General features: G+C 40.3%; 3 protein-coding genes across 3 annotated transcripts; 1 reads left to right on the top strand and 2 right to left on the bottom strand.

Moving 5' to 3' along the window:
- Nucleotides 1-944: 944 nt before the first annotated feature.
- Nucleotides 945-3,291, bottom strand: LOC103513291 (fibrillin-1-like). The gene is made up of 3 exons (XM_026826540.1): nucleotides 3,090-3,291; nucleotides 2,033-2,203; nucleotides 945-982 (listed from the first exon to the last, which is right to left on the bottom strand). Exons 1-3 carry the CDS (start codon nucleotides 3,289-3,291, stop codon nucleotides 945-947), a joined length of 411 nt encoding a protein of 136 aa, XP_026682341.1.
- A 4,027-nt stretch (nucleotides 3,292-7,318) lies between these two features.
- Nucleotides 7,319-9,010, top strand: LOC103513290. Its single transcript, XM_008478108.3, has 2 exons — nucleotides 7,319-7,478; nucleotides 8,449-9,010. The coding sequence occupies exons 1-2, from the start codon at nucleotides 7,355-7,357 to the stop codon at nucleotides 8,754-8,756; spliced, it is 432 nt and encodes a 143-aa protein (XP_008476330.1). The 5' UTR covers nucleotides 7,319-7,354; the 3' UTR covers nucleotides 8,757-9,010.
- Nucleotides 9,011-17,874: 8,864 nt separating this feature from the next.
- LOC103513294 (fibrillin-2-like) lies at nucleotides 17,875-22,544 on the bottom strand. The gene is made up of 7 exons (XM_026826539.1): nucleotides 22,501-22,544; nucleotides 22,355-22,437; nucleotides 21,547-21,741; nucleotides 20,063-20,314; nucleotides 18,580-18,735; nucleotides 18,121-18,276; nucleotides 17,875-17,912 (listed from the first exon to the last, which is right to left on the bottom strand). The coding sequence occupies exons 1-7, from the start codon at nucleotides 22,542-22,544 to the stop codon at nucleotides 17,875-17,877; spliced, it is 924 nt and encodes a 307-aa protein (XP_026682340.1).
- Between the last annotated feature and the right edge of the window lie 1,247 nt (nucleotides 22,545-23,791).

Raw genomic sequence — 23,791 nt, 5'->3', positions numbered from 1 at the left:
CCTCGTCATCCCACGTCACGTCAGCGTAAGTCTGTTTTCAGCTTAAGTCTGGCTAGAAAATTTACGTCCTGGCCGGGATTCGAACCCAGCACTTCCGGGTTGAGACTGTTGAGAGCCAATGCTCTTGACCACTTGGCCACAGAGGTGGGCTACCTAGCTACATAGAGTGCTTTATTTTCCCTTCTCTCTTCAGACAATGGCTTCAGCATGGAAAGTACTGTTGAGCGTGGCTCTGTATCAGACCGCAGCTACAGACTGTGAATTTCCCGCCATTGATAGAGCTTCCCTCACCAAAGGTAAATTTCGTTACTTCATTCTGATTGCTTTTCTTTTGCAATATTAAACTGTTGAAATAAAGGGACTGCCACCTCCATGTCCTAATTCGACAGTCTAAATAAAGCACCAATTTAGTCTAAACAGCCTAGTTTTCCAATCTGTAGAAAGACCACTGAAGCATTGGTACACACGCTACGCGACTTGTCTGCAGACTTATCTCCCAATTTGTTCTAACAACCCCGTCTTCCGACCGAGCGTACGTGTGATTGTCACTTTAGACCGAAAGTTTGCACAAACTTACCGTAAATAGTAAAACACGTACAGTCTGTCAAAAGACAAGGTTATGAGACCAAGAGGAGTATACAAATAATTCCGCACGTAACGAAGCTTGTGCCGACGGGACTGCAAGTTTCCTCCTATAGATAGAGCTGCTCTCGGTAAAGGTAAGTATAACCATGCGTCAACAGGGAGCGCCACCGATATGAGACAGGCTACCGACGATCAAGGCCAGTTCCCGATTTTTTCCCGAATAGCCTCTGTAGGGCTGTACTGCTGTAGGTAATATAGGGTGTTTTTAAGTTTTTTTTAGAGGTTTGTTTTTCAAAATGCTATAAAAGACATGCTATTTCAGGTACGGTCATGATTTTTTCTTTATTTCAAAGGTAAATCTATGCCATTTTGGTGTAACAGGGACCCGTGCGGTAGTCTGGAAGATCGGATAGAAGGAAGTCGAAATTTGGTAAAAATCGAAAAAGAGCGGGAAAGAGATGGGAGGTCGAAATATCACTCGTTCCTATGAAAAAGGGCCTATGTTAGTTAGTCTCAACCATAACATCAGGCCCTTCTTATTGAGAACGTTTCATATGGAAAATTGGATTGAATAAAACGATGATAACTGTTTCGAAGGTATACCTACCTCAATAAAAATCTGGTGTGAACATCACACGACTTTCCTTATCCTCTTGAATGATGCTTTTTTGGGTGTTCTTGTTCTTATAACCTAACTAACTTTTACAATATCTCTAACCGTTAAGTTGGTATAGCTGAAAACCGCTTAAAAACGGTCGAAAACCTTCAAAAAGCGTCCAAAATACCGCCAACCGCAGCACCTATCTCGACCAAACGTCACATTTGTGAACTAGGTACATACAAAATTTCAAGTCTCTAGCTCGTACCGTTCCCGAGATATTGTTAAATTACAGCAAAAACCGCCAAAAAGCGGTAAAATGCCGCCAACCGTTGCACTGATACTAACCAAAAGTTTCTCGAGATATTTTGTTTACAGACAGACACATACACGGACCAATGGCTGAAACTTTGGATTTAGGCTCTAGGGACCTCAAAACGTGTTTTGGCACTAAAAACTGAACATCGAAAATTTGACCTGATTACATTACTTTCCTTCCTATAGGATAAGGAAAGTAAAAAGTCTTTGATTTGTAATTTTCCAAATTTTAGTCAATCCAAATTTTAGTTTCTGTCATACAATTTGTGTGAACGCCTTGCAACACCTTTTAAGTATGCAACGTGCCACATTAATCCAAAATATAATACGGAATTATCTGTTGATTACCTATATTAAAGAATATGGGTAAAATTTAATAGGGTACCTACCTAATTATGTAAACTTATTAGTTGCTCTGGATTTTTTTTTTTTAAGACTGTGGAGTGTGGAAATCTTTTGAGCTTTGACGATAAAAAAAATGGACAGATTTACAGGGCCATAAAAAATTGTCTTCGAAATAAAAATTCTCACCTGCTTCACATCTTCTTCCAGCATATCCATACAAACAGGCACACTTGTCCGGCCCTATACACCGGCCCCCATTTAGGCACGGCTCCTTACACTCGGCCTCACCACAGTTGTCTCCCTTGTAACCGGCCCGGCACACACACCTTGTACCTCCCAGACACGAACCTCCATTACCTAAATTAATAGAATAGAATAGAATGGAATTAGAATAGAAAAAACGAATAGAATATAGAATAGAATAAAATTAGAATACAATATAGGATAGCATAGAATAGAGAAAAATTAAGGGTAGGTTTCACCAACCTTCTTTTCAGCTCCTAACTGTTAGATTAACAGCCCTCTTAAGACTATGAAAATCAAATGGAACTCAACAGGTTGTGAGCTTAACAGGCCTTCTAGGAGATGAAAAAAATATTCGTGAAATCCACCGTTAAAATACATCGTAGAATAGCATAGAATAGAATAGGTAGTTAGGTATAGAAAAGGTGGAATAAATAGAAATAATGGACTGAATTCGAACGTTGGTACCTAAGAGAGATGGACTTCGAAAAAGCTTTCGACTCTTCAGTGCGTTTTAAACGTGTACGGGTGTTCCATAAGGATGCATTTTTGAGCCAAATGATTTTTTTTTTTCAGAACCTTGCTTGAGTGCTTGATAATATCAAATCTCAGGAATGGAATCAGAAAGCAACCTCCACGGCTGTGTGGGTATCACACTAGGCTTGCACACTAGAGGTCTCGGGTTCGATTCCCGGTGCGGTTGAATTTTCTTCGGCTCTTTACTCAAAGTTCGGATTGCACTCAGCCGCGTGAGAAAAATGGAGTTGCAACCAGAGGCGGTATTACGAGTGTAAGGATTATAATCCATGTCCTGTAGAACTTACCGCATAGGAACACACACGTGACTGTGTTTCGACTTGCACTTCGCGTTTCATTGTAGTCACCTTGTTGAGAGAGTGCGGGTGAATTTCGGGACGGTGGTACATTGTGTGACGGGGACAAATTATGCGAGGGTGGGTGCAAATTATGGGACTTATAATCCATGTCCTGTAGAACTTACCGCATAGGAACACACACGTGACTGTGTTTCGACTTGCACTTCGCGTTTCATTGTAGTCACCGTGTTGAGAGAGTGCGGGTGAATTTCGGGACGGTGGTACATTGTGTGACGGGGACAAATTATGCGAGGGTGGGGGCAAATTATGAGACGAAGACACTGAACTGTGGGAGGGTGGGGATTCGACTTGCACTTCGCGTTTCATTGTAGTCACCTTGTTGAGAGAGTGCGGGTGAATTTCGGGACGGTGGTACATTGTGTGACGGGGATAAATTATGTGAAGGTGGGGGCAAATTATGGGAAGAAGACACTGAACTGTGCGAGGATGGGGGCTTGTTGAGAGAGTGCGGGTGAATTTCGGGACGGTGGTACATTGTGTGACGGGGACAAATTATGCGAGGGTGGGGGCAAATTATGAGAGGAAGACACTGAACTGTGCGAGGATGGGGGCTGATTCTGTGAGGCAGAGGGAAGATTATAACTTGGAGGGAAATTTCGGGAGCCAGGAGGGAAATCATGTGACGTAGGAGGGACATTTTGAGAGGCAGACGGTGTATTATAAGGCGGGTGTAAGTTTGGAGGGGAATTTTGAGAGGGACTGGGTAAATTGTGAGTTGGAGGGGAATAGTTGGAAGGAGGAGGGACGGAATGGGGGACGCCCGAGTGGCCCGCACTGCTGGACTGGCCTGGTGGTTTGACCTCATCAGGACCTGATGGGAAGAAGACAGGAATCAAAATTATTGCCCGCACTGCTGGACTGGCCTGGTGGTTTGACCTCATCAGGACCTGATGGGAAGAAGACAGGAATCAAAATTATTGACATTCATTTTTTTATGGTTTTAAGTCATTTTTTGTGGCAGGGTTCTCCAGAAGGAGTTCTTCCACTCAACTTGAAAAGCCTACCAATACTCATTGCCTTGAAAGTGTTTCCAGTTTTTGCTTTTGTTTCAGGCTTTCAGTATTTTGTTACGGCTCTAGATTGAATTTTCAGAGAGAACCTTTCTGATTCCAAGGAATCTTGCTACCTAGCTCACTTTTGTTCAACCGTTCAACCACTCCGTAGTTCTTGGGTTCGGTTCCTTGAGTTAAGTAAAGTTGGCACAGTGGCTGGCCTTAGGCGAGTAATGTCCACGTCTTTTTATGATATATTATTTTTACTTATCAGAATGTAATAATAGATCATCAATGGTCAAGGACGCACCTGTTGCTTTGGTAAGAGATTGTGAGCCACAAACGGAGCCTAGTGATCCGTTCTCACACAGACAAATGTTAGGTTTGATACAGCGGCCCAAACCACATGGCCTTGTGCATACCGCTGAAAACAATAGAACAATATGATGAAGAATTCATGTCAAAAGTTATTAATGATAAGTGGTTTAATGGACTACAAAACTCGGAAAAAGTTCTTCTAAGTAGGGGTAATAATAATAATATATTTTTTATTGTATTAATACCTTTCGGTGTGTACAATTTTCTTATCTTAATTCCATTAGGCCTTATCTTACGGAATTCGCTCATTTTGGAAATTGTGAGCCACAAACGGAGCCTAGTGATCCGTTCTCACACAGACAAATGTTAGGTTTGATACAGCGGCCCAAACCACATGGCCTTGTGCACACCGCTGAAAACAATAGAACAATATGATGAAGAATTCATGTCAAAAGTTATTAATGATAAGTGGTTTAATGAACTACAAAACTCGGAAAAAGTTCTTCTAAGTACTAAGTACGGGTTCCAAAAGATCTCAGATTCAAAGCAATAAATTCTCTGTATTTCTCTGTAAAGGAATTCGCTCATTTTGAAAATTTTGAATTCACTTCGTTCGTTCAACGTTAGAAATGCTGACTTACGTATAATACAAAGGCCGGTGGCTTGCTTCAGCGTCCATCCTGGGCAGCAATAATAAAAAAAAAATCTGGTGTGAACATCACACGACTTTCTATTACATTTACGAAATACGTAGGTATTTGAAAAAAAAAAAAATAATAATAATAATAAAATTTTTCAGTCCAGAGCCTGAGCCGCCTACGGCGGCCAATTTTTGGTCAAAAATTTCCTATCTTTAAATACTCCCCATGTAATGAGGGATCATTAAAAAGTGTCCAAAAATTGAACTTTTTAAAAAAATTTCTAAGTCCAAAATCGACCGCCTACGGCGGCCAATTTTCGACCAAAAATTTTCTATTTTAAAATACTCCCCGTGACCCCGTGTAATAAGGAATCATTATAAAGTATGAAAAAAATTATTTTTTTTTTTCGAAGTTCGAAGCAACATTGACTTTGGTTAATATCTGGATGGGTGACTATCCGATTTTTACCAAATTGTTACAGTCGCGTCCTTGGAACATATCGGTATATCATACCAAATTTCATCGCTTTACGACAAACCGTTCTTGAGATATTTTGTTTACAACCTTTTCAACATTTTCCACGAAATGAGGGTTAAGTAGCAATTACTTTGGTTAATATCTGGATGGGTGATTATCCGATTTTTACCAAATTGTTACAGTCGCGTCCTTGGACCATACCGGCATAGCATACCAATTAAATTTCATCGCTTTACGACAAACCGTTCTTGAGATATTTTGTTTACAACCTTTTCAACATTTTCCACGAAATGAGGGTAATAGGTACATGGGTAGTTAGCACAGGGTAAGTCCCGTTTATTGTAATAATAAATTTAAATCATTTCATCGCTTTACGACAAACCGTTCTTGAGATATTTTGTTTACAACCTTTTCAACATTTTCCACGAAATGAGGGTAATAGGTACATTAGGTAGTTAGCACAGGGTAAATCCCATTTATTGTAATAATAAATTTAAATAAAAAGAAACTTACCCTCCCACCGGCGTGAGGTACTGTTTGGTGGTGTTGCTATAGTAACCATGTGTCCATGTTATGCAACAGCAGTGCAACACCAGGAGTTGACCCAATAGACGGATCATCATGATCAACAGTTGATCCAATACAGGATCAGGACGGATCAACTAACACAGGACACTTTGCTCATAGTGTTATTATAGATAGAGTTACTCGTATTATAGATTTAGCTTTTTACTTAGTTCTTAGTTTCCAACTTCCACATACCATTTTATACCTGTACAAAGGAAATTGAATTGAATAGTGCACGCGGTGCGGTGATCTTGTTCAATTCAATTTATTATTGTTTAATTCAATTCAATTTATGACAATATTAGGGCATGTTTCATGTTTACCCAATACAGGATCAGGACGGATCAACTAACACAGGACACTTTGCTCATAGTGTTATTATAGATAGAGTTACTCGTATTATAGATTTAGTTTTTACTTAGTTCTTAGTTTCCAATTTCCACATACCATTTTATACCTGTACAAAGGAAATTGAATTGAATTGAATAGTGCACGCGGTGCGGTGATCTTGGTCAATTCATTTCAATTCAATTTATTATTGTTTAATTCAATTCAATTTATAACAATATTAGGGCATGTTTCATGTAATTTACAAAAGTTAAGTTCTTAAAAGTTTACCTAATTCTTGATGAAAAGCACTGATTTTATTTATTAAGATATTTATTTTTGGAGATATTATTATTATTCATTCGAGACAATTCGATTATTATTATTATTATTAGTATTATTTAATTCATTTCGATGCGATTTATGTGTTACTTAATTAGGGCATGCTACATGTAGATAATTTACAAAAATAAAGTTCTCAAGTCCTACCTATGTATATGAATAAATTATTTCTTTTTATCTGAGATCTGAGATTGAAAAGAAATCTGATGCAGGTTACTGACAAATAATGGCCAATGGACAACAAGGTGAAATAAATGTCCACTAGTAGGTACAAGCGTCTATAACAGCAAGAACAATTTGTAATTTTCCAGCTTATTTAAGTAATTTAAATCAAATTTAATCATTTAACTTCAAAGAGAATGATAGATGATAGTGTTCCTTGATAAAGAATACCTAGAGATGGGCGATATTTATAAAAATATCGATATTTCCGATATCGATATATCGAAAGTAAAATATCGATATATATCGCCCATCTCAGGATAAAATCCGCCCCGGGCGGGAATCGAACCCGCGGCCTAGCGCTTACAAGGCAGACGCACTACCAACTAAGCTAACTAGTAGGCTGGCTGTGGGATTGCTTATTCAAGTATCCAGTAATGTCCAAGACGGTCATTCGTTCATTTACCAACCACGCAAGCCGCGCGTTGCTTCCAACTTCCAAGTAAAGATTCATTCTGTTAATGTCTATTGTTTCAGACATCAATGGCTTCAACATGGTTCATACTAATGAGTGTGGCTCTCACACAATTGTGTCTGAGTTACATCCCTACACAAGCAGCTACAGACTGTGAATTTCCCGCCATTGATAGAGCTTCCCTCACCAAAGGTAAATTTCGTTACTTCATTCTGATTGCTTTTCTTTAGTGGTTCAATATTAAACTGTTGAAATAAAGGGACTGCCACCTACATGTCCTAATTCGACAGTCTAAATAAAGCACTAATTTAGTCTAAACAGCCTAGTTTTCCAATCTGTAGAAAGACCACTGAAGCATTGGTACAGACGCTACGATTTGTCTGCAGACTTGCCTCCCAATTCGTTCTAACAACCCCGTCTTCCGACCGAGCGAACGTGTGATTGTCACTTTAGACCGAAAGTTTGCACAAACTTACCGTGAATAGAAAAACGCGTACAGTCTGTCAAAAGACAAGGTTATGAGACCAAGAGGAATATACAAATAATTCCGCACGTAACGAAGCTTGTGCCGATGACCCACACTCAGTCCTAGGTCTGTCAGACGACCTGAATGTCTGACTGGTTATGTATATGCAGAACTACTTGAATATTCCCCTAGGTCCGTCTGCTGTCAGACGGTCTGAGAAGGACATGATTGTCCTAATTCGACAGTCTAAATAAAGCACCAATTTAGTCTAAACAGCCTAGTTTTCCAATCTGTAGAAAGACCACTGAAGTATTGGTACACACGCTACGATTTGTCTGCAGACTTATCTCCCACTTTGTTCTAACAACCCCGTCTTCCGACCGAACGTACGTGTGATTGTCACTTTAGACCGAAAGTTTGCACAAACTTACCGTAAATAGAAAAACACGTACAGTCTGTCAAAAGACAAGGTTATGAGATGAAGAGGAATATACAAGTAATTCCGTACGTAACGAAGCTTGTGCCGACGACCCACACTCAGTCCTAGGTCTGTCAGACGACCTGAGTGTCTGACTGGTTATGTATATGCAGAACTACTTGAATATTCCCCTAGGTCCGTCTGCTGTCAGAGGCCCCCTCTCTTCACAACAAAGTATCCAAATCCAAATTTACACTATTTCTTCCTCTCCTCCGCAGACGTTCTCGGTGATCTGGAGAAGAACCACGTCTGCGGCCTCTCCAGACCGGAGAAGCTATGCGAGCGGGTCGGCAAGGCAGACAAGCCATGTAAGGCCATCGCGCGCGCGGTCGGTGGGGTGGCTAACGTCACCTGTTCCCATCAAAACACATGCGGGTTCCTAGTGAGAAGGCCGGTGCAACATCCGAGTCAGCCCGGGTATGCTTACGTCAGTCTGTGTAAACCGGAGTTCATCGGCGTCATCTTCCCGTGCATCGAGAACAAGCTGATCATTGCGGACCCGACCTTCCGAAATTTGGAGGACTAGATGATTGTTGATATATCTCGCCAGAGCATTTGGTGCTTTGCAACGGAGCTGTTATCAAGGAGGCTATTTTCTTGATGTATTTCTATCGGAAGGGGTTATTTTTCATCCTTTTAATTAAAAATTTAAAACCGATCGAAAGGTTGCTTTGGAAGCTTTTGATTTGAATGTGTACCGGTGTTCCACAAGGGTGTGCTTTTGAGTCTTCACCACAAGTAAGCAAATCACAATAAAGATTGATGCTCTCTGGTAATTGAGTTTCGCCTATTTTATTTCTAAAGCACTACTTATCTTACACTCGGCCTCACCACAGTTGTCTCCCTTGTAACCGGCCCGGCACACACACCTTGTACCTCCCAGACACGAACCTCCATTACCTGAATAGAATAGAATAGAATAGAATTAGAATATAAAAAACGAATAGAATATAGAATAGAATACAATACATATAGGATAGCATAGAATAGAGAAAAATTAGGGTAGGTTTCACCAACCTTCATTTCAGCTCCTAACTTTTAGCTTAACAGCCCTCTTAAGACTATAAAAATCAAATGGAACTCAACAGGTTGTTAGCTTAACAGACCTTCTAGGAGATGAAAAAAATATTCGTGAAGTCCACCGTTAGAATACATCATAGAATAGCATAGAATAGAATAGGTAGTTAGGTATAGAAAAGGTAGAATAAAATGAAATAATGGACTGAATTAGAACGTTGGTACCTAAGAGAGATGGACTTCGAAAAAGCTTTCGACTCTTCAGTGCGTTTTAAACGTGTACGGGTGTTCCATAAGGATGCATTTTTGAGCCAAATGATTTTTTTTTTTTTTCAGAACCTTGCTTGAGTGCTTGATAATATCAAATCTCAGGAATGGAATCAGAAAGCAACCTCCATGGCTGTGTGGGTATCACACTAGGCTTGTACACTAGAGGTCTCGGGTTCGATTCCCGGTGCGGTCGAATTTTCTTCGGCTCTTTACTCAAAGTTCGGATTGCACTCAGCCGCGTGTTTTTGAGCCAAATGATTTTTTTTTTTCAGAACCTTGCTTGAGTGCTTGATAATATCAAATCTCAGGAATGGAATCAGAAAGCAACCTCCACGGCTGTGTGGGTATCACACTAGGCTTGCACACTAGAGGTCTCGGGTTCGATTCCCGGTGCGGTTGAATTTTCTTCGGCTCTTTACTCAAAGTTCGGATTGCACTCAGCCGCGTGAGACGAAAAAGCTTTCGACTCTTCAGTGCGTTTTAAACGTGTACGGGTGTTCCATAAGGATGCATTTTTGAGCCAAATGATTTTTTTTTTTCAGAACCTTGCTTGAGTGCTTGATAATATCAAATCTCAGGAATGGAATCAGAAAGCAACCTACATGGCTGTGTGGGTATCACACTAGGCTTGCACACTAGAGGTCTTGGGTTCGATTCCCGGTGCGGTCGAATTTTCTTCGGCTCTTTACTCAAAGTTCGGATTGCACTCAGCCGCGTAGGGCTTTTTGTGTGTGGTGAGAACAAAGGAAGAAACAAACAGGCAGACAGATTAGATTGTTTTGGCAAAATTCCAGGTACAAATTCCTGGAATTTACCGAGTCTTGAGCTCGTAACTCCTTAACTGTAAGTCAAACGATCTTGAAATTTTCACCAATCGATTCCTCGTCAAAAGTTCCATTAGAGAGAATGCTTATGCGGGGGTTTACCAAGGCTTACCAACTTGGAATTGAGATGAAACCAGTGGCGTAGCGTGGTCTAAATTCAAGTGTAGGGCGTGTTGGGCTCATGCACAGGTCTTATGATTCGTAATCATATGATTCGTAATCATGAAGCACAAACTTCTTTATTAATCAACTCGATCGAAAAATTTGAAATTTTCCCCTAAAAGCCACTTTTTCCTCCCTAGCGGGTCTCCCTTTAGTGAATATTGTAACTGACGTGAATATTGTAACTGACGTTAGGTCAATATTGTAACTGACGTTAGGTAAAGACGGTTTGTTTGTGTCTCTATTTTTCTATTTTTTTTGCATCGATTATTTTTTTAGTGTTTGTTCAATTTTTTCGAAACTTAGTGCATTGAAAAGCCCGTAAAAAATAGTGTGTGTTAAAAAAACGTCAAATTTTTATACAAAGGCTAAGTACATTAAATATTGCATTTTACTTTGAAATTTTTTAAAATAAATTTTAATATTCTTCCAAATATTTCTCATTGTGATTTTATTTGACTCCACCCACTGTTTTCAAGTGTGGCTCATGTTACTTGTTTAACTTCAAACCCCATACCTACTGTGTTTTTTTTGTTTTTTTTTTCTTTTTTTTTTATAATGGACAAATGTAACTTCAAGTTTATTAACAACAAGAGAGTTCTTCTCTACAATGGTTCATCATATAATTATTGTGTTCCACAACGTGATAGAACTTGCATTTATAAATGTATCGTAAACGCATGTAAATCCAGACTAAAGCTTAACGCGGAGCGTACAGAAATTATCGATGGTATTTACACACATGATAATCATTCCGCGAAATCTTCCCCCGTATTAACATCAGTATCAAATAATAAAAGTTCGAGTCCAAAAACTCCGGGAAAATCAAATATTAGTGACAAGCTAAAAAAGAACTTAAAACAAACCCCATATGTAGGTACTCCAATTAGACTGCAGGCATCCACCTCGGATAAAAATCATAGTCCTAAAACTAAAACAACCGGAAGTCCATCTCCCCTCACTGATCCAACAACACAACACCCACACTCAGCCGCCCTCCAGTATACCTTGATGAACTCAGGTGTTATCACTAGTACAGATAATCATGGTACTGGGGACTTGAACCCAAGCCATAGTCACGTGAACCAAGTAGCTGACCCGGGGACTGAGGTACATGTTGAGGTGCAGACTCAAGATACTCAAACACATGTTGAGGTACCTACTCAAGATACTCGGACTCAACAACATGTTGAGGTACCTACTGAGATCGTGACAGATACACATGAGTGGACGCGGGAAAATCTATTCCGCAAAATAGAATACCGAGACAAAATTATCTCTGAATTGAAAACAGAGATCGGAAGACTAATGGAGATGCTGAGCCAGAGGCAATCCTGTAAAAATCATAACGTTCAATCCAATATGACCGCCATCTATTCAGAACCTATTTCTGAACTCCAAGTCTTCCCAAATGGAACCTGCTATCTGATCGGCGACAGCCACGTGCGGGGGATCACAGAGCGTTTAAAACCGTTTCTACCAAAGGGACTTAGACCGGACACCTTCTTTCAGCCTGGCGCCGGTCTCAAAGAAATCGCAGATGTCCATAGGAACTCTCCCTGTCTAATGAAACCCAATCTTGGTGACATGGTCATTCTATGTGGTGGTACGAATGATATCTGTTCAACCCAATGGAACATCATTCAGGATGCGATCGACTCACTAGTGTCTAAGTTTGAAAGCTGTTCAAAGTTCTGTTTCATTGGCGTACCATTTCAATACAAATCAAGAAAAATAAATTATCATATTACAAGGTTCAACACAAAAGTAAAAAATTATCTTAAGTCAAAATCAAATACCATCAGTTTTGTGAATCCCAATAGGTTTCTAAAGCCCCGTCATTACGCTAAAGACGGTGTGCATCTAAATAAGCAGGGTAAATCTTTGTTATGTAACAAGCTTAAAAAATTTCTATCACCTATTGCTCACTCTAGTCAAATAACTGCTAACCAAATTGTAGCTAGTCATATTTCTGAAAATCATGTGATAAATTTGTCTAATATCAACCATGTACCTATACTTAGTGATAATGATAATGATAGCCCTAGTCAAACTAATCAAAATAATGTTAATCCTAGTCAAAATATTAGCCCTAGTCAAACTAGCCACAACCAAATTGTAGCTAGTCATATTTCTGAAAATCATGTGATAAATTTGTCTAATATCAACCATGTACCTATACTTAGTGATAATGATAGCCCTAGTCAAACTAATCAAAATAATGTTAATCCTAGTCAAAATATTAGCCCTAGTCAAACTAGCCATACTGTGTATGAAGTTCATAATACCCCTGTTGGGTTCCTGGGAGCAAATTTCAATGCCAGCTCCTCACCGACACCGAGACGAGTGCTAGATGACAGTGAATCAACTTTCGGTATGGACTCTCTTTCCTAGGAGCAAATTTCAATGCCAGCTCCTCACCGACACCGAGACGAGTGCTAGATGACAGTGAATCTACTTTCGGTATGGACTCTCCTGTAAATAAACAAAATGTCAATTCGTTTTCTATCTCTAGTGACGAAACCTCATGTGTTTTTAGCTCACCTATGACAGGTATGACACCAGCAGCTAGTTATAAACCCGGCATGGGTCACGCTATTCCAACGATAAACACGCCCGCATTCAGAAGAAAACCCCAAAAGGATTTTTTAGAACAGGCCCCAATTTCGAAAATTTAATTTCCATCAAATGCGAACATAACCTTTCTCTCATTCACACTAATATTCGAAGTCTTCAGGGCCCCAATTTCGAAAATTTAATTTCCATCAAATGCGAACATAACCTTTCTCTCATTCACACTAATATTCGAAGTCTTCAGAAAAAAAACATTGAATTTGGAGGTGGTATTTAATTCTCTAGGTCTTTCAAGAGAAACACTCGACATCATATGCTTTACTGAGCACTGGCAGGACGAGGAGGCCGCCAGCGTAACTCACATTGACGGCTATATTAGGATCTCAAATTTTAGTAGAAAATCAAATAACAGTAATCGAGCCAAAGACAAGGAGATTGATGCAGAGCAAGAACGGGTTGATCACTATGCCAGTCTGTATTTTGAGGCGACCTCGTACCTAATCTAATAGCATTAAGTCGGGACAAATGTATCGAAATAAGTGCCGTCCAAGTACAACAGGTAGGACAGAAACCCTTAATTATCCTCTGTGTTTATAGGCCCCCTCAGGAAAACAATTTCGAATTTTTTTTCGGCACCTTAGAAACTCTTTTAAGTAAAGTAGCTCTCAATACCGGAGCGGAAGTTCTTTTAGTGGGAGACCTGAATATTGACAACCTAAAGGACTCCAGACATAGAACTTACCTACATGATATCTTACTCTCGTTCAACTTACATCTAGCAGTAGAGGGAGTTACAAGAGAAGGTAAAACATCCGCCACTCAACTCGACTACATAATAACCAACATATTGTCCTATAAGAGTCATATCTTACACACAGGCCTGTCGGATCATAAAGCTCAGTTCATAACCATTCCGAGAGAAAAACCGAAAAAACCAAAGGCACGGTGTAGAGTAAGAGCAGCTAAAGAAATAAACTTGGAAACTTTAAAAAACTCGCTTCTAAACAAAGACTGGTCACCCCTATACAACGTCAAGGATCCAAATGAAGCGACCGACCTATTCCTAAATATATTTCTGTCCTGCTATGATAGTGCCCTTCCCTTTAAAGATTTTAAACCAGGGAAAAATAAGCCGTGGATCACAAAATCCATCTTGACCTCATGTAAACACCTCAAGATCTTACACTACCTTCGATCCATAGCCCATGAAAACACACAATACGTCTATAATGGCAAGACATACAATTTAATTTCATTTTATAAAAAATATAGGAACACATACAATAAAACTTTACTAACAGCGAGACGATTATACAATACAGAAAAAATTCAAAATTCGGATAATCAGATAAAAACAGCGTGGCAAGTAATTAAACATGAAACAGGAAAGGGGAGGGGGGGAAAGGAATGCATTAGACGATTATACAATACAGAAAAAATTCAAAATTCGGATAATCAGATAAAAACAGCGTGGCAAGTAATTAAACATGAAACAGGAAAGGAGAGGGGGGGAAAGGAATGCATGAGAGTGAAGAAAAAAAAAAAAAAAAAAACTAGGGTGCTAGCAGCCCAATCGGATGACTGGGTTCCGGCACTCTAATATTGAACTCTGTATCGGGAAGCTCGACACTATAACATACCATTCCAACAGCCTAAATCAGGGGAAGTAACCCAATGATAGAGTTCTTTCACCCTGAACTTGTGGCACCCTGTCACCATTTTTTTTTCCTCACAGTGTATAACTAGGCTTGCCAAACGTCCCGAATGGGCCGGGACAGTCCCGAAATTCAAGGGGTGTCCCGGCGTCCCGTTCAGTTTTTCATTTTTGGGCGTTTTGTCCCGAATTTCCGTTTTTGTCCCAGAAAAAATTCGGGACGCATTTTTTAACTTAACTAACTTTCTAGGTTTCGCGTCCCGAATCGACATTTCGGATATTTGGCAAGCCTATGTATAACCCCATAATTCATAATATACATTATGCCCATCTCCTGGTGGTCTTACAGCCCGTTCACACCGAACGAATTTTCACATTCATTTGTAAAACCAACCTCAGTGGTGTAGTGGTTAGCACGGTGGACTCTGGATCTGGAGGTTGGTGGTTCGAGTCCAAGCGAGGTCATTAACTTTAGCGTAGTTTATCAAGCGAAGAAGGACATTTGTGGCAAGCATTTAATGCTCAACACAATTTAAATTCCTTTTTTTTCATTTGTATACGCGACGCAAGAAAACTTCTAACCGAGTTCTCAACGACGCGACAGTCTTTCGGATATTTGGCAAGCCTATGTATAACCCCATAATTCATAATATACATTATGCCCATCTCCTGGTGGTCTTACAGCCCGTTCACACTGAACGAATTTTCACATTCATTTGTAAAACCAACCTGAGTGGTGTAGTGGTTAGCACGGTGGACTCTGGATCTGGAGGTTGGTGGTTCGAGTCCAAGTGAGGTCATTAACTTTAGCGTAGTTTATCAAGCGAGGAAGGACTTTTGTGACAAGCATTTAATGCTCAACACAATTTATATTCCTTTTTTTTTTCATTTGTATACGCGACGCAAGAAATCTTCTCACCGAGTTCTCAACGACGCGACAGTCTGAGAGACATGAGTCTGTCAGGCAGTCTGAGCTTCAGTGACCGACATTAGAGAACTCGCCACTAGAAATTAAAATCGCCTCCCGGGCATATCATAAAACAAGAAAATCGGCTTTGTTCAGATTCAGTGTGAGCTTGAACTTGGAACAGAACGGCATTGACTTTGACCGAGAGACCTGCGTATACGTTATTCAAAGTAAGTTGTGATTTGTTTTCAAACTAATAGGTAATAATAAAAAAACAGTGTTATTTAACTACTGTGTAGTTAGTAGTTTACTTAGTGGTTAATAAAGTACAGAACTCAGGAAAAGGGCCCCTACAGAGCCCCAAAATCTGAAAATATCTTTCTTCTTTTTAAGAGGTTTGACAGAGGGAACTGACTTTGTGTGATGAAAAATTTTTTTTTGTCAAATTTCATCAAAATCGAACCAAAGAAACAGTGGAACAAACAGACAAACTAGAGGGGGAAAAAATCGTCGAAAACTTAGCGCTTAGGTACTGTGGGATTGCTTTTTTTTAAAGAGGTTTGACAGAGGGAACTGTAACTGCTATGGTCTTCAGAGGTGAGGGACGTGTAGCAAGACCCTTGTCTGGCGTCTGAAATAAGAAGGGGGAAGAGACAATCTGGGTAATTTGGGATACGAATTAGATTATAGTTACGCTGGTATAATGTTTGTATTTTGAAAATAAAGCATTTTGACAACTACTTATTATGCGCGACTTTTAGTTCTGCTAAATATATCGATTCCAAAAGATTTGTCTAAAAGGCCCAGTTATGTACCCACTTTGAAAATCACCTATCTCCTGATGCTAACACCACCTATTTGTAGATACCTATGTACTCAGCGTTATAGGTTAAAGGTCAGACCGATTTTTACTTTCCTTATCCTATAATAAGGAAAAAACCTTGTAATATATTTTTACTTTCTATTACTACAGTATAACGAGCTATACTAGTAATGAAAGTATTGCAATCGGTCCAAATTTTCAAAATTGGGAAATGGTTGGAAATATCCGTTTTGGGATCCCCTGATGTCAAAAAGTGGTTTTTAGCCCATGGTCTGTACCTATGTATGTACGTATGTACGTACACAGACTGTGAATTTCCCGCCATTGATAGAGCTTCCCTCACCAAAGGTAAATTTCGTTACTTCATTCTGATTGCTTTTCTTTAGTGGTGCAATATTAAACTGTTGAAATAAAGGGACTGCCATCTACATGATGGAAATATCCGTTTTGGGATCCCCTGATGTCAAAAAGTGGTTTTTAGCCCATGGTCTGTACCTATGTATGTACGTATGTACGTACGTAAGTATAAGTACGCACGCACGTGTGTACTACAGGTTTGAATGGATAAAAAGTGGTATACGAAATATCTCAAGAACGGTTTATTGTAGAGTAATGTAGAGCGATGAAATTTGGTATGCTATCCCGGTATGGTCCAAGGACGCGACTGTAACAATTTGTTAAAAATCAGACAGTCATTCATCCAGATATCAACCAAAGTCAATGTTGCTTCGGACTTAGAAAATTTTTCAAAAAAAAATCCATTTTTTTTATACTTTACTAGCCGAAACCCGTCGCTTCGCTCCGGATTTCTGCTGGTAAATCCTTAAGGCATGGCCGTTCATGTCACTCATCCATTTAGTAGTCTTGCTCGGCGTATCTTAACAAAAACTAACCGGAAAATAGCCTATAACCTTTACGGGAGTGCAAGCAATAAGTTGACAAAGTTTCATAGTAATCGGATGAGCGGTTTGGCCAGACATAAAGCCAGGCATACCAAATTGTTACAATCGCGACCGCCATATAGCCGGCTTGGGACTTAAATTTTCACATATTTTTTTTTAATTCGTATTCCGCAAATGTAATAGAAAGTCGTGTGATGTTCACACCAGATTTTTTCCACTTACCTATACAAGACATACGATCTTGGGTCGGTATAAACCCGGGATTACAAATGCAATAAAACCCTCCGTCCGTATTCTTTTACCTGTGTTACGTAGAATTTAATATCTACCAATCGAGAAATAGACATCGCGAAAGCTTTTGACTCTCCAATACATTTCAAATGCTTAGCGGTGTCTCTCAAGGATGTGTTTTCGGTCCCACCGAAAACTACTGATTTGCAAAGTGTTATAAAACACTTTTAAGGTTGCTTTTGTGATGGAACAGTTTGCCATACAGAATACAGACTAATTTTTACCCTTCTTTTACCTGTGTTACGTAGAATTTAATATCTACCAATCGAGAGATAGACATCGCAAAAGCTTTTGACTCTCCAATACATTTCAAATGCATAGCGGTGTCTCTCAAGGATGCGTTTTCGGTCCCAGGTTGCTTTTTTTTCTGTAATTTACTTGTCAGTTTCTTAACTAGTACCTACACTTTGTCCATACTTTTTCCCGTGGGTAACGTTCCCATAATTTTGATTTGAAACCCACGTACCTTCTCCTATCATGGGACATTGGAGACACTCGTCTCCCCACGCTTTGCCCATGTTTTTGCCACAGCAGCAGTCCTTCCTGGATAGCCGGATGGGCAGTTTGTTCTTACATTGGTTGTCAGAGGTGAGGGACGTGTAGCAAGACCCTTGTCTGGCGTCTGAAATAAGAAGGGGGAAGAGACAATCTGGGTAATTTGGGATACGAAGAAGATTATAGTTACGCAGGTATAATGTTTGTATTTGGAAAATAAAGCATTTTGACAACTACTTATTATGCGCGACTTCTAGTTCTGCTAAATATATCGATTCCAAAAGATTTGTCTAAAAGGCCCAGTTATGTACCCACTTTGAAAATCACCTATCACCACCTATTTGTAGATACCTATGTACTCAGCGTTATAGGTTAAGGGTCAGACCGATTTTTACTTTCCTTATCCTATAACAAGGAAAAAACCTTATACCTTCTCCTATCATGGGACATTGGAGACACTCGTCTCCCCACGCTTTGCCCATGTTTTTGCCACAGCAGCAGTCCTTCCTGGATAGCCGGATGGGCAGTTTGTTCTTACATTGGTTGTCAGAGGTGAGGGACGTGTAGCAAGACCCTTGTCTGGCGTCTGAAATGAGAAGGGGGAAAAAACAATCCGGGTAATGACCAAAGATGTTAGTTCCCTCTTAATATAAATTCTTAAAATAAATGCAATCTGGGTGATTTGGAATACATGATAAGCATAACTATCTACTTACTTTCCTTGTCAACATGCATCTCGCGCTGAACAAAATCTTCAGAGCAAGGAACATAAATCCAGGAACTCCAAACTGAAAATCTATAAAACCATAATTCAACCTGTGATACTGTATGGATCCGAAGCATGGCCAGTAACAAAGAAAATAGAGACATCCCTCCAAACCTTTGAAAACAAAATCCTGAGACGAATCTTTGGACCAATCAAAGAAAGAGTATGGAGAATAAGAAAAAACAGAAAAATCTGGGAAATGTACAACCAACCTCTAATTACAGACATATTAAGAACAAAGATAATGGGATGGGCAGGGCACGTAGCTAGAGCGGAAGAAGATAGCGTCATCAAGAAAGCACTGAACCTCGAATATGATAAGGCCAGAAAGAAGGGAAGACCAAAAAAGAGATGGATTGACGGAGTAAGAAGATGGTACAACCAAAGAAGTAACCCCCACAGAAATCAAGACTGGATGGAAATCGCACAGTATAAGGGGGAGTGGAAAAAGCTGTTTTTGGAGGTCCTGGGCCCACGCGGCCTGTCAGAACCCGGCGGTAAGGTAAGGTCAATGTAGGGCTAGAAAAGGGAGAAGGGTCGAGGGTCGTCTCTTACCGTAGTTTTCGTTGAATAGTTGAAATACTTATCACTCGGTACCGAGGCTGGAGTGGTCGTTTTGGTAACAGCTTGTGGTATACTTCTGAACTCATGGACACTTGGTTTAAGACTGACTCGATCGAGACGTATTATAGGAATTTAGGAATTAGGAGGGACAGGGGGTACCAAAAATCGTGAACCCAACAGTCAATATGCATCGTACGAAGTAGATTATAGTTACGCAGGTGTAATGTTCTTATTTTAAAAATAAAGTATTTTCACAACTAGGTACTTATTATGCGAGACTTCTAGTTCTGATAAATATGTCGATTCCAAAAGATTTGTCCAAAATTTCCAGTTATGTACTCACTTTCAATATCACCCATCTCCTACCACGATCTATTTATTTGTAGAAATGTACTCAGCCGTATAGGTTAAAGGTCTGAGCGATTTTTACTTTCCTTATCCTGTAACAAAGAGAAGCTTAACCCATCATTTGGGGCTGTTTTTGTCCCTATAGGTACCTAAGCCTTGGAGTGATCTTTTTGTGTATGGAGTTAAGCTGAAACACTCTCCGACTGTTTGCCAGACGGATTTTCATCCCACTTACCTATACAAGACATACGATCTTGCGTCGGTATAAACCCGGGATTACAAATGCAATAAAACCCTCCGTCCGTATTTACACATTTCCCGTTGGCGCAAATGTTCGGTTCTTCTCGACACTCATTGCGATCTTCGCATGCGTTCGTGTCCGGGTTGCGTGATTTGCCGCGCGCACACTCGCATGTAAAGGACCCTGGCGTGTTGATACAGCGGCCTCCACGACACAGACCAGGCACAGCCTCACACTCGTCAATATCTGGAAAGAAGAAATATCAAATAAATAAGCTGCCAACCTTTGACTGATTATCTGGTCAATCAACACAGTCAATAATAATCATTCCTTTGGAAATCTTCATTCTCATGGGGCAGTGTCTTTTTCGGATGGCGTGTTGATACAGCGGCCTCCACGACACAGACCAGGCACAGCCTCACACTCGTCAATATCTGGAAAGAAGAAATATCAAATAAATGAGCTGTCACACTTTGACTGATTATCTGGTCAATCAACACAGTCATTACAGTCAATAACAATCATTCCTTTGGAAATCTTCATTCTCATGGGGGAGCGTCTTTTTCGGAGAGTGGTAAAGATGTGCAGATTAGAATCTTCATCAAAATTGTATTTCCCTTTCGGAAACGGAACGGATTCTGATCGAGCGCCATCTTGTATTCTCTATGGTTTAGCACAGGCGCTATCACACCAAAAGAGGAGAAACCAGCTTCAGAAGACTGGAAATTCCGAAAGGCAAATAGGTACAACTGATAGAAATATGTACACCTGATAGGTACAAAAAATAGGTACAACTGATAGGTACAAAAAATAGGTACAACTGAAAGAAAAAATTGGAAGGCGGCAACAGCACGTTGCGTTACCGTTGAGTGTACTAGTTTTCGACCAACTACTGAAACTAAGTAACATTGAGCGTAGGTAGCTGATATCTGGACCAGCGTAGCTGATATCTGGACCAGCGTAGCTGATATCTGGACCAGCGTAGCTGAAATCTGGACCAGCGTAGCTGAAATCTGGACCAGCGTAGCTGATATCTGGACCAGCGTAGCTGATATCTGGACCAGCGTAGCTGATATCTGGACCAGTGATCTTTAGGGACAACAAGTGCTATTTCGGGGTATAGTCCGGTGGACAAAGGAAGTGGAAGGAAAAAGCTCAGAGGAATTGATTTGATAATTTAATGATTTTAGGCAAATAGAAAAAATTGGAAGGCGGCAACAGCACGTTGCGTTACCGTTGAGTGTACTAGTTTTCGACCAACTACTGAAACTAAGTAACATTGGGCGTAGCTGATATCTACAGGGTGGTCCGTGATTTGCGAACCACGGACCAGTGATCGTTAGGGACAACAAGTGCTATTTCGGGGTATACTCCGGTGGACAAAGGAAGTGGAGGGAAAAAGCTCAGAGGAATTAATTTGATAATTTAATCATTTTAGGCAGGTTTTTCCTTCTACTCGTGACGTGACGTTCACTTACCCACGCACTGTCCAGAGTGAATGTTCTTCAGATGACCTTCGTCGCAGTCCAACTGGGCCGGGCAATGTTCACACGGATGCCCCCAGGCGCGGCCCACTGTGGCACAGCACAGCTGTTTGGTGCACACCACGCCCTCTAGTTGACCTTGGCACATGTCATTCACCACCTTGGTGTAACAGGGACCCGTGCGGTAGTCTGGAAGATCGGATAGAAGGAAGTCGAAATTTGGTAAAAATCGAAAAAGAGCGGGAAAGAAATCGGAGGTCGAAATATCACTCGTTCTTAGGAAAAAGGGCCTATGTTAGTTAGTCTCAACCATAACATCAGGGCCTTCTTCCTGAGAACGTTTCATATGAAAAATTGGATTGAATAAAACGATGATAACTGTTTCGAAGGTATACCTCAATAAAAATCTGGTGTGAACATCACACGACTTTCCTTATCCTCTTAAATGATGCTTATTTGGGTGTTCTTGTTCTTATAACCTAACTAACTTTTACAATATCTCTAACCGTATAGTTGGTATAGCTGAAAACCGCTTAAAAACGGTCGAAAACCTCCAAAAAGCGGTCAAAATACCGCCAAGCGCAGCAACCATCTCAACCAAACGTTTTGTGTTGCATCCTTGTCACATTTGTGAACTACTCAACTTTGTGACTTTTAGAAACAATTGACTTTAAAATTGAAGGATAAAACGATTTAACTAAAAGAAATAAAGAAAAGAAAATTCAAATAATTTGGCACGGCAGTGTTATCTTACGGAATTCGCTCATTTTGGAAAATTTCAACGTTAGAAATGCTGACTTACGTATAATACAAAGGCCGGTGGCTTGCTTCAGCGTCCATCCTGGACAGCAATAATCTCGATATCTGGATCTGCAAACATTAGGCCTGGAACATACAGAGTGGTTCTTAATATTTTGTGGTAGTAGCAGGTTGCCCGTGCTTCATCACGGAAAATTGATCATAACACCATTGATCTCCAGATCAAATCCCATGTTATTTCTCTCATCTCAAGTTATTAAGGAATATTCCTACCGAATTTCAAACTAAATTAAGGAGCTATCCGCCCTGCCAAGTCAAGAAAGTTTGTCAGCACTACCTACTAGAGATATACCCTCTCGATATCTGGATCTGCAAACGTTAGGCCTGGAACATACAGAATGGATCTTAATATTTTGTGGTAGTAGCAGGTTGCCCGTGCTTCGTCACGGAAAATTGATCATAACACCATTGATCTCCAGATCAGTTTAGATTTCGGCAAAAATCCCATGTTATTTCTCTCATCTCAAGTTATTAAGGAATATTCCTACCCAATTTCAAACTAAATTAAGGAGCTATCCGCCCTGCCTAGTCAAGAAAGTTTGTCAGCACTACTAGAGATATACCTATTATGAGGATTGTTTTCCACAGGTTTTTTGTTCTCTTTTTTTATCGAGCCTTTTAGTGAGAAAAAGTTCGAAATTAATCATTCAACCTCCTTTGAAGCACGAAAGACCGACTTTATTCACCTCATCTTCTCTCGGGATGATCTGGTGCAGGGATTTCAAACTTCCATGTGTATGCGGGTTTGCGGGTCACATGCTACATTCGCAGGGGAGCAGGCACGTATCCAGGATTTTCTAGAGAGGACAAACCCTAAAAGCTTCAAGGCCCCAAAAATGGTCTGGCAAGACACATGTGGTCCGCGGGCCGCTAGTTGGAAATGATCTAGTACAGGGTTGTCCAACCTTTGCGCAGATGCGCACCCGAGGGCCACAAGGTAGAGAGTTGGCGGGCCGCAAAGTTAAAAATTCAACTCACAGGTGGGGCCTTCTACACGGGTTTTTGTGAGCTTTCGCGGGCCGCAGAAATGAGCTCGCGGGCCGCGGGTTGGACAACGCGGATCTAGTATAATAAACTTAGAGCATTCTACGGACTAAGCACAAATCCTGCACTATCCGCAGGCTCCGCAAGTAACAGAGAAGCTTGACATCACTTAGCAACAATGTCTTATCTTCCACTTAACTCATTCATTATACCTCTCATCGCCATAAATAACAAATTACTCGTTCATACTCGGGTTTTAATCTAGCATACATTTCTATCAGGATCTTTCAAGACAGCCACACACTTTCAGATTATATCACAGACAGGATACGGTTAGCCCGGTGGTAACGTGCTTGCTTGCCATGCAGAGGGTCCCGGATTCGAAGCCCATCATGGATGAAAAATTTGTTGTTACACTTTCAGATTATATCACAGA

Source organism: Diaphorina citri, unplaced genomic scaffold (genome assembly GCF_000475195.1).
Source record: "Diaphorina citri unplaced genomic scaffold, Diaci psyllid genome assembly version 1.1 scaffold950, whole genome shotgun sequence".
In the NCBI taxonomy this organism is placed as follows: Eukaryota; Metazoa; Arthropoda; class Insecta; order Hemiptera; family Psyllidae; genus Diaphorina; species Diaphorina citri.
Note: the sequence above shows the minus strand (reverse complement) of the source record. Positions and strands in the feature narration are given on the sequence as shown.

Excerpts from the sequence above, each read along its gene's own strand:
- LOC103513291 (XM_026826540.1), bottom strand. The coding sequence starts at position 3,291 with ATGAAACGCGAAGTGCAAGTCGAATCCCCACCCTCCCACAGTTCAGTG. Across the intron at positions 2,204-3,089 it reads CACGTGTGTGTTCCTATGCG|GTAATGGAGGTTCGTGTCTG; the intron begins GTAAGTTCTACA and ends CTATTAATTTAG. Across the intron at positions 983-2,032 it reads TGGAAGAAGATGTGAAGCAG|ACTACCGCACGGGTCCCTGT; the intron begins GTGAGAATTTTT and ends CCGATCTTCCAG.
- LOC103513290 (XM_008478108.3), top strand. The coding sequence starts at position 7,355 with ATGGCTTCAACATGGTTCATACTAATGAGTGTGGCTCTCACACAATTG. Across the intron at positions 7,479-8,448 it reads TAGAGCTTCCCTCACCAAAG|ACGTTCTCGGTGATCTGGAG; the intron begins GTAAATTTCGTT and ends TCTCCTCCGCAG.
- LOC103513294 (XM_026826539.1), bottom strand. The coding sequence starts at position 22,544 with ATGGGATTTGATCTGGAGATCAATGGTGTTATGATCAATTTTCC. Across the intron at positions 22,438-22,500 it reads GGTGTTATGATCAATTTTCC|GCCTAATGTTTGCAGATCCA; the intron begins GTGATGAAGCAC and ends TGTATGTTCCAG. Across the intron at positions 18,277-18,579 it reads ATGTCCCATGATAGGAGAAG|ACGCCAGACAAGGGTCTTGC; the intron begins GTATAAGGTTTT and ends TTCTTATTTCAG.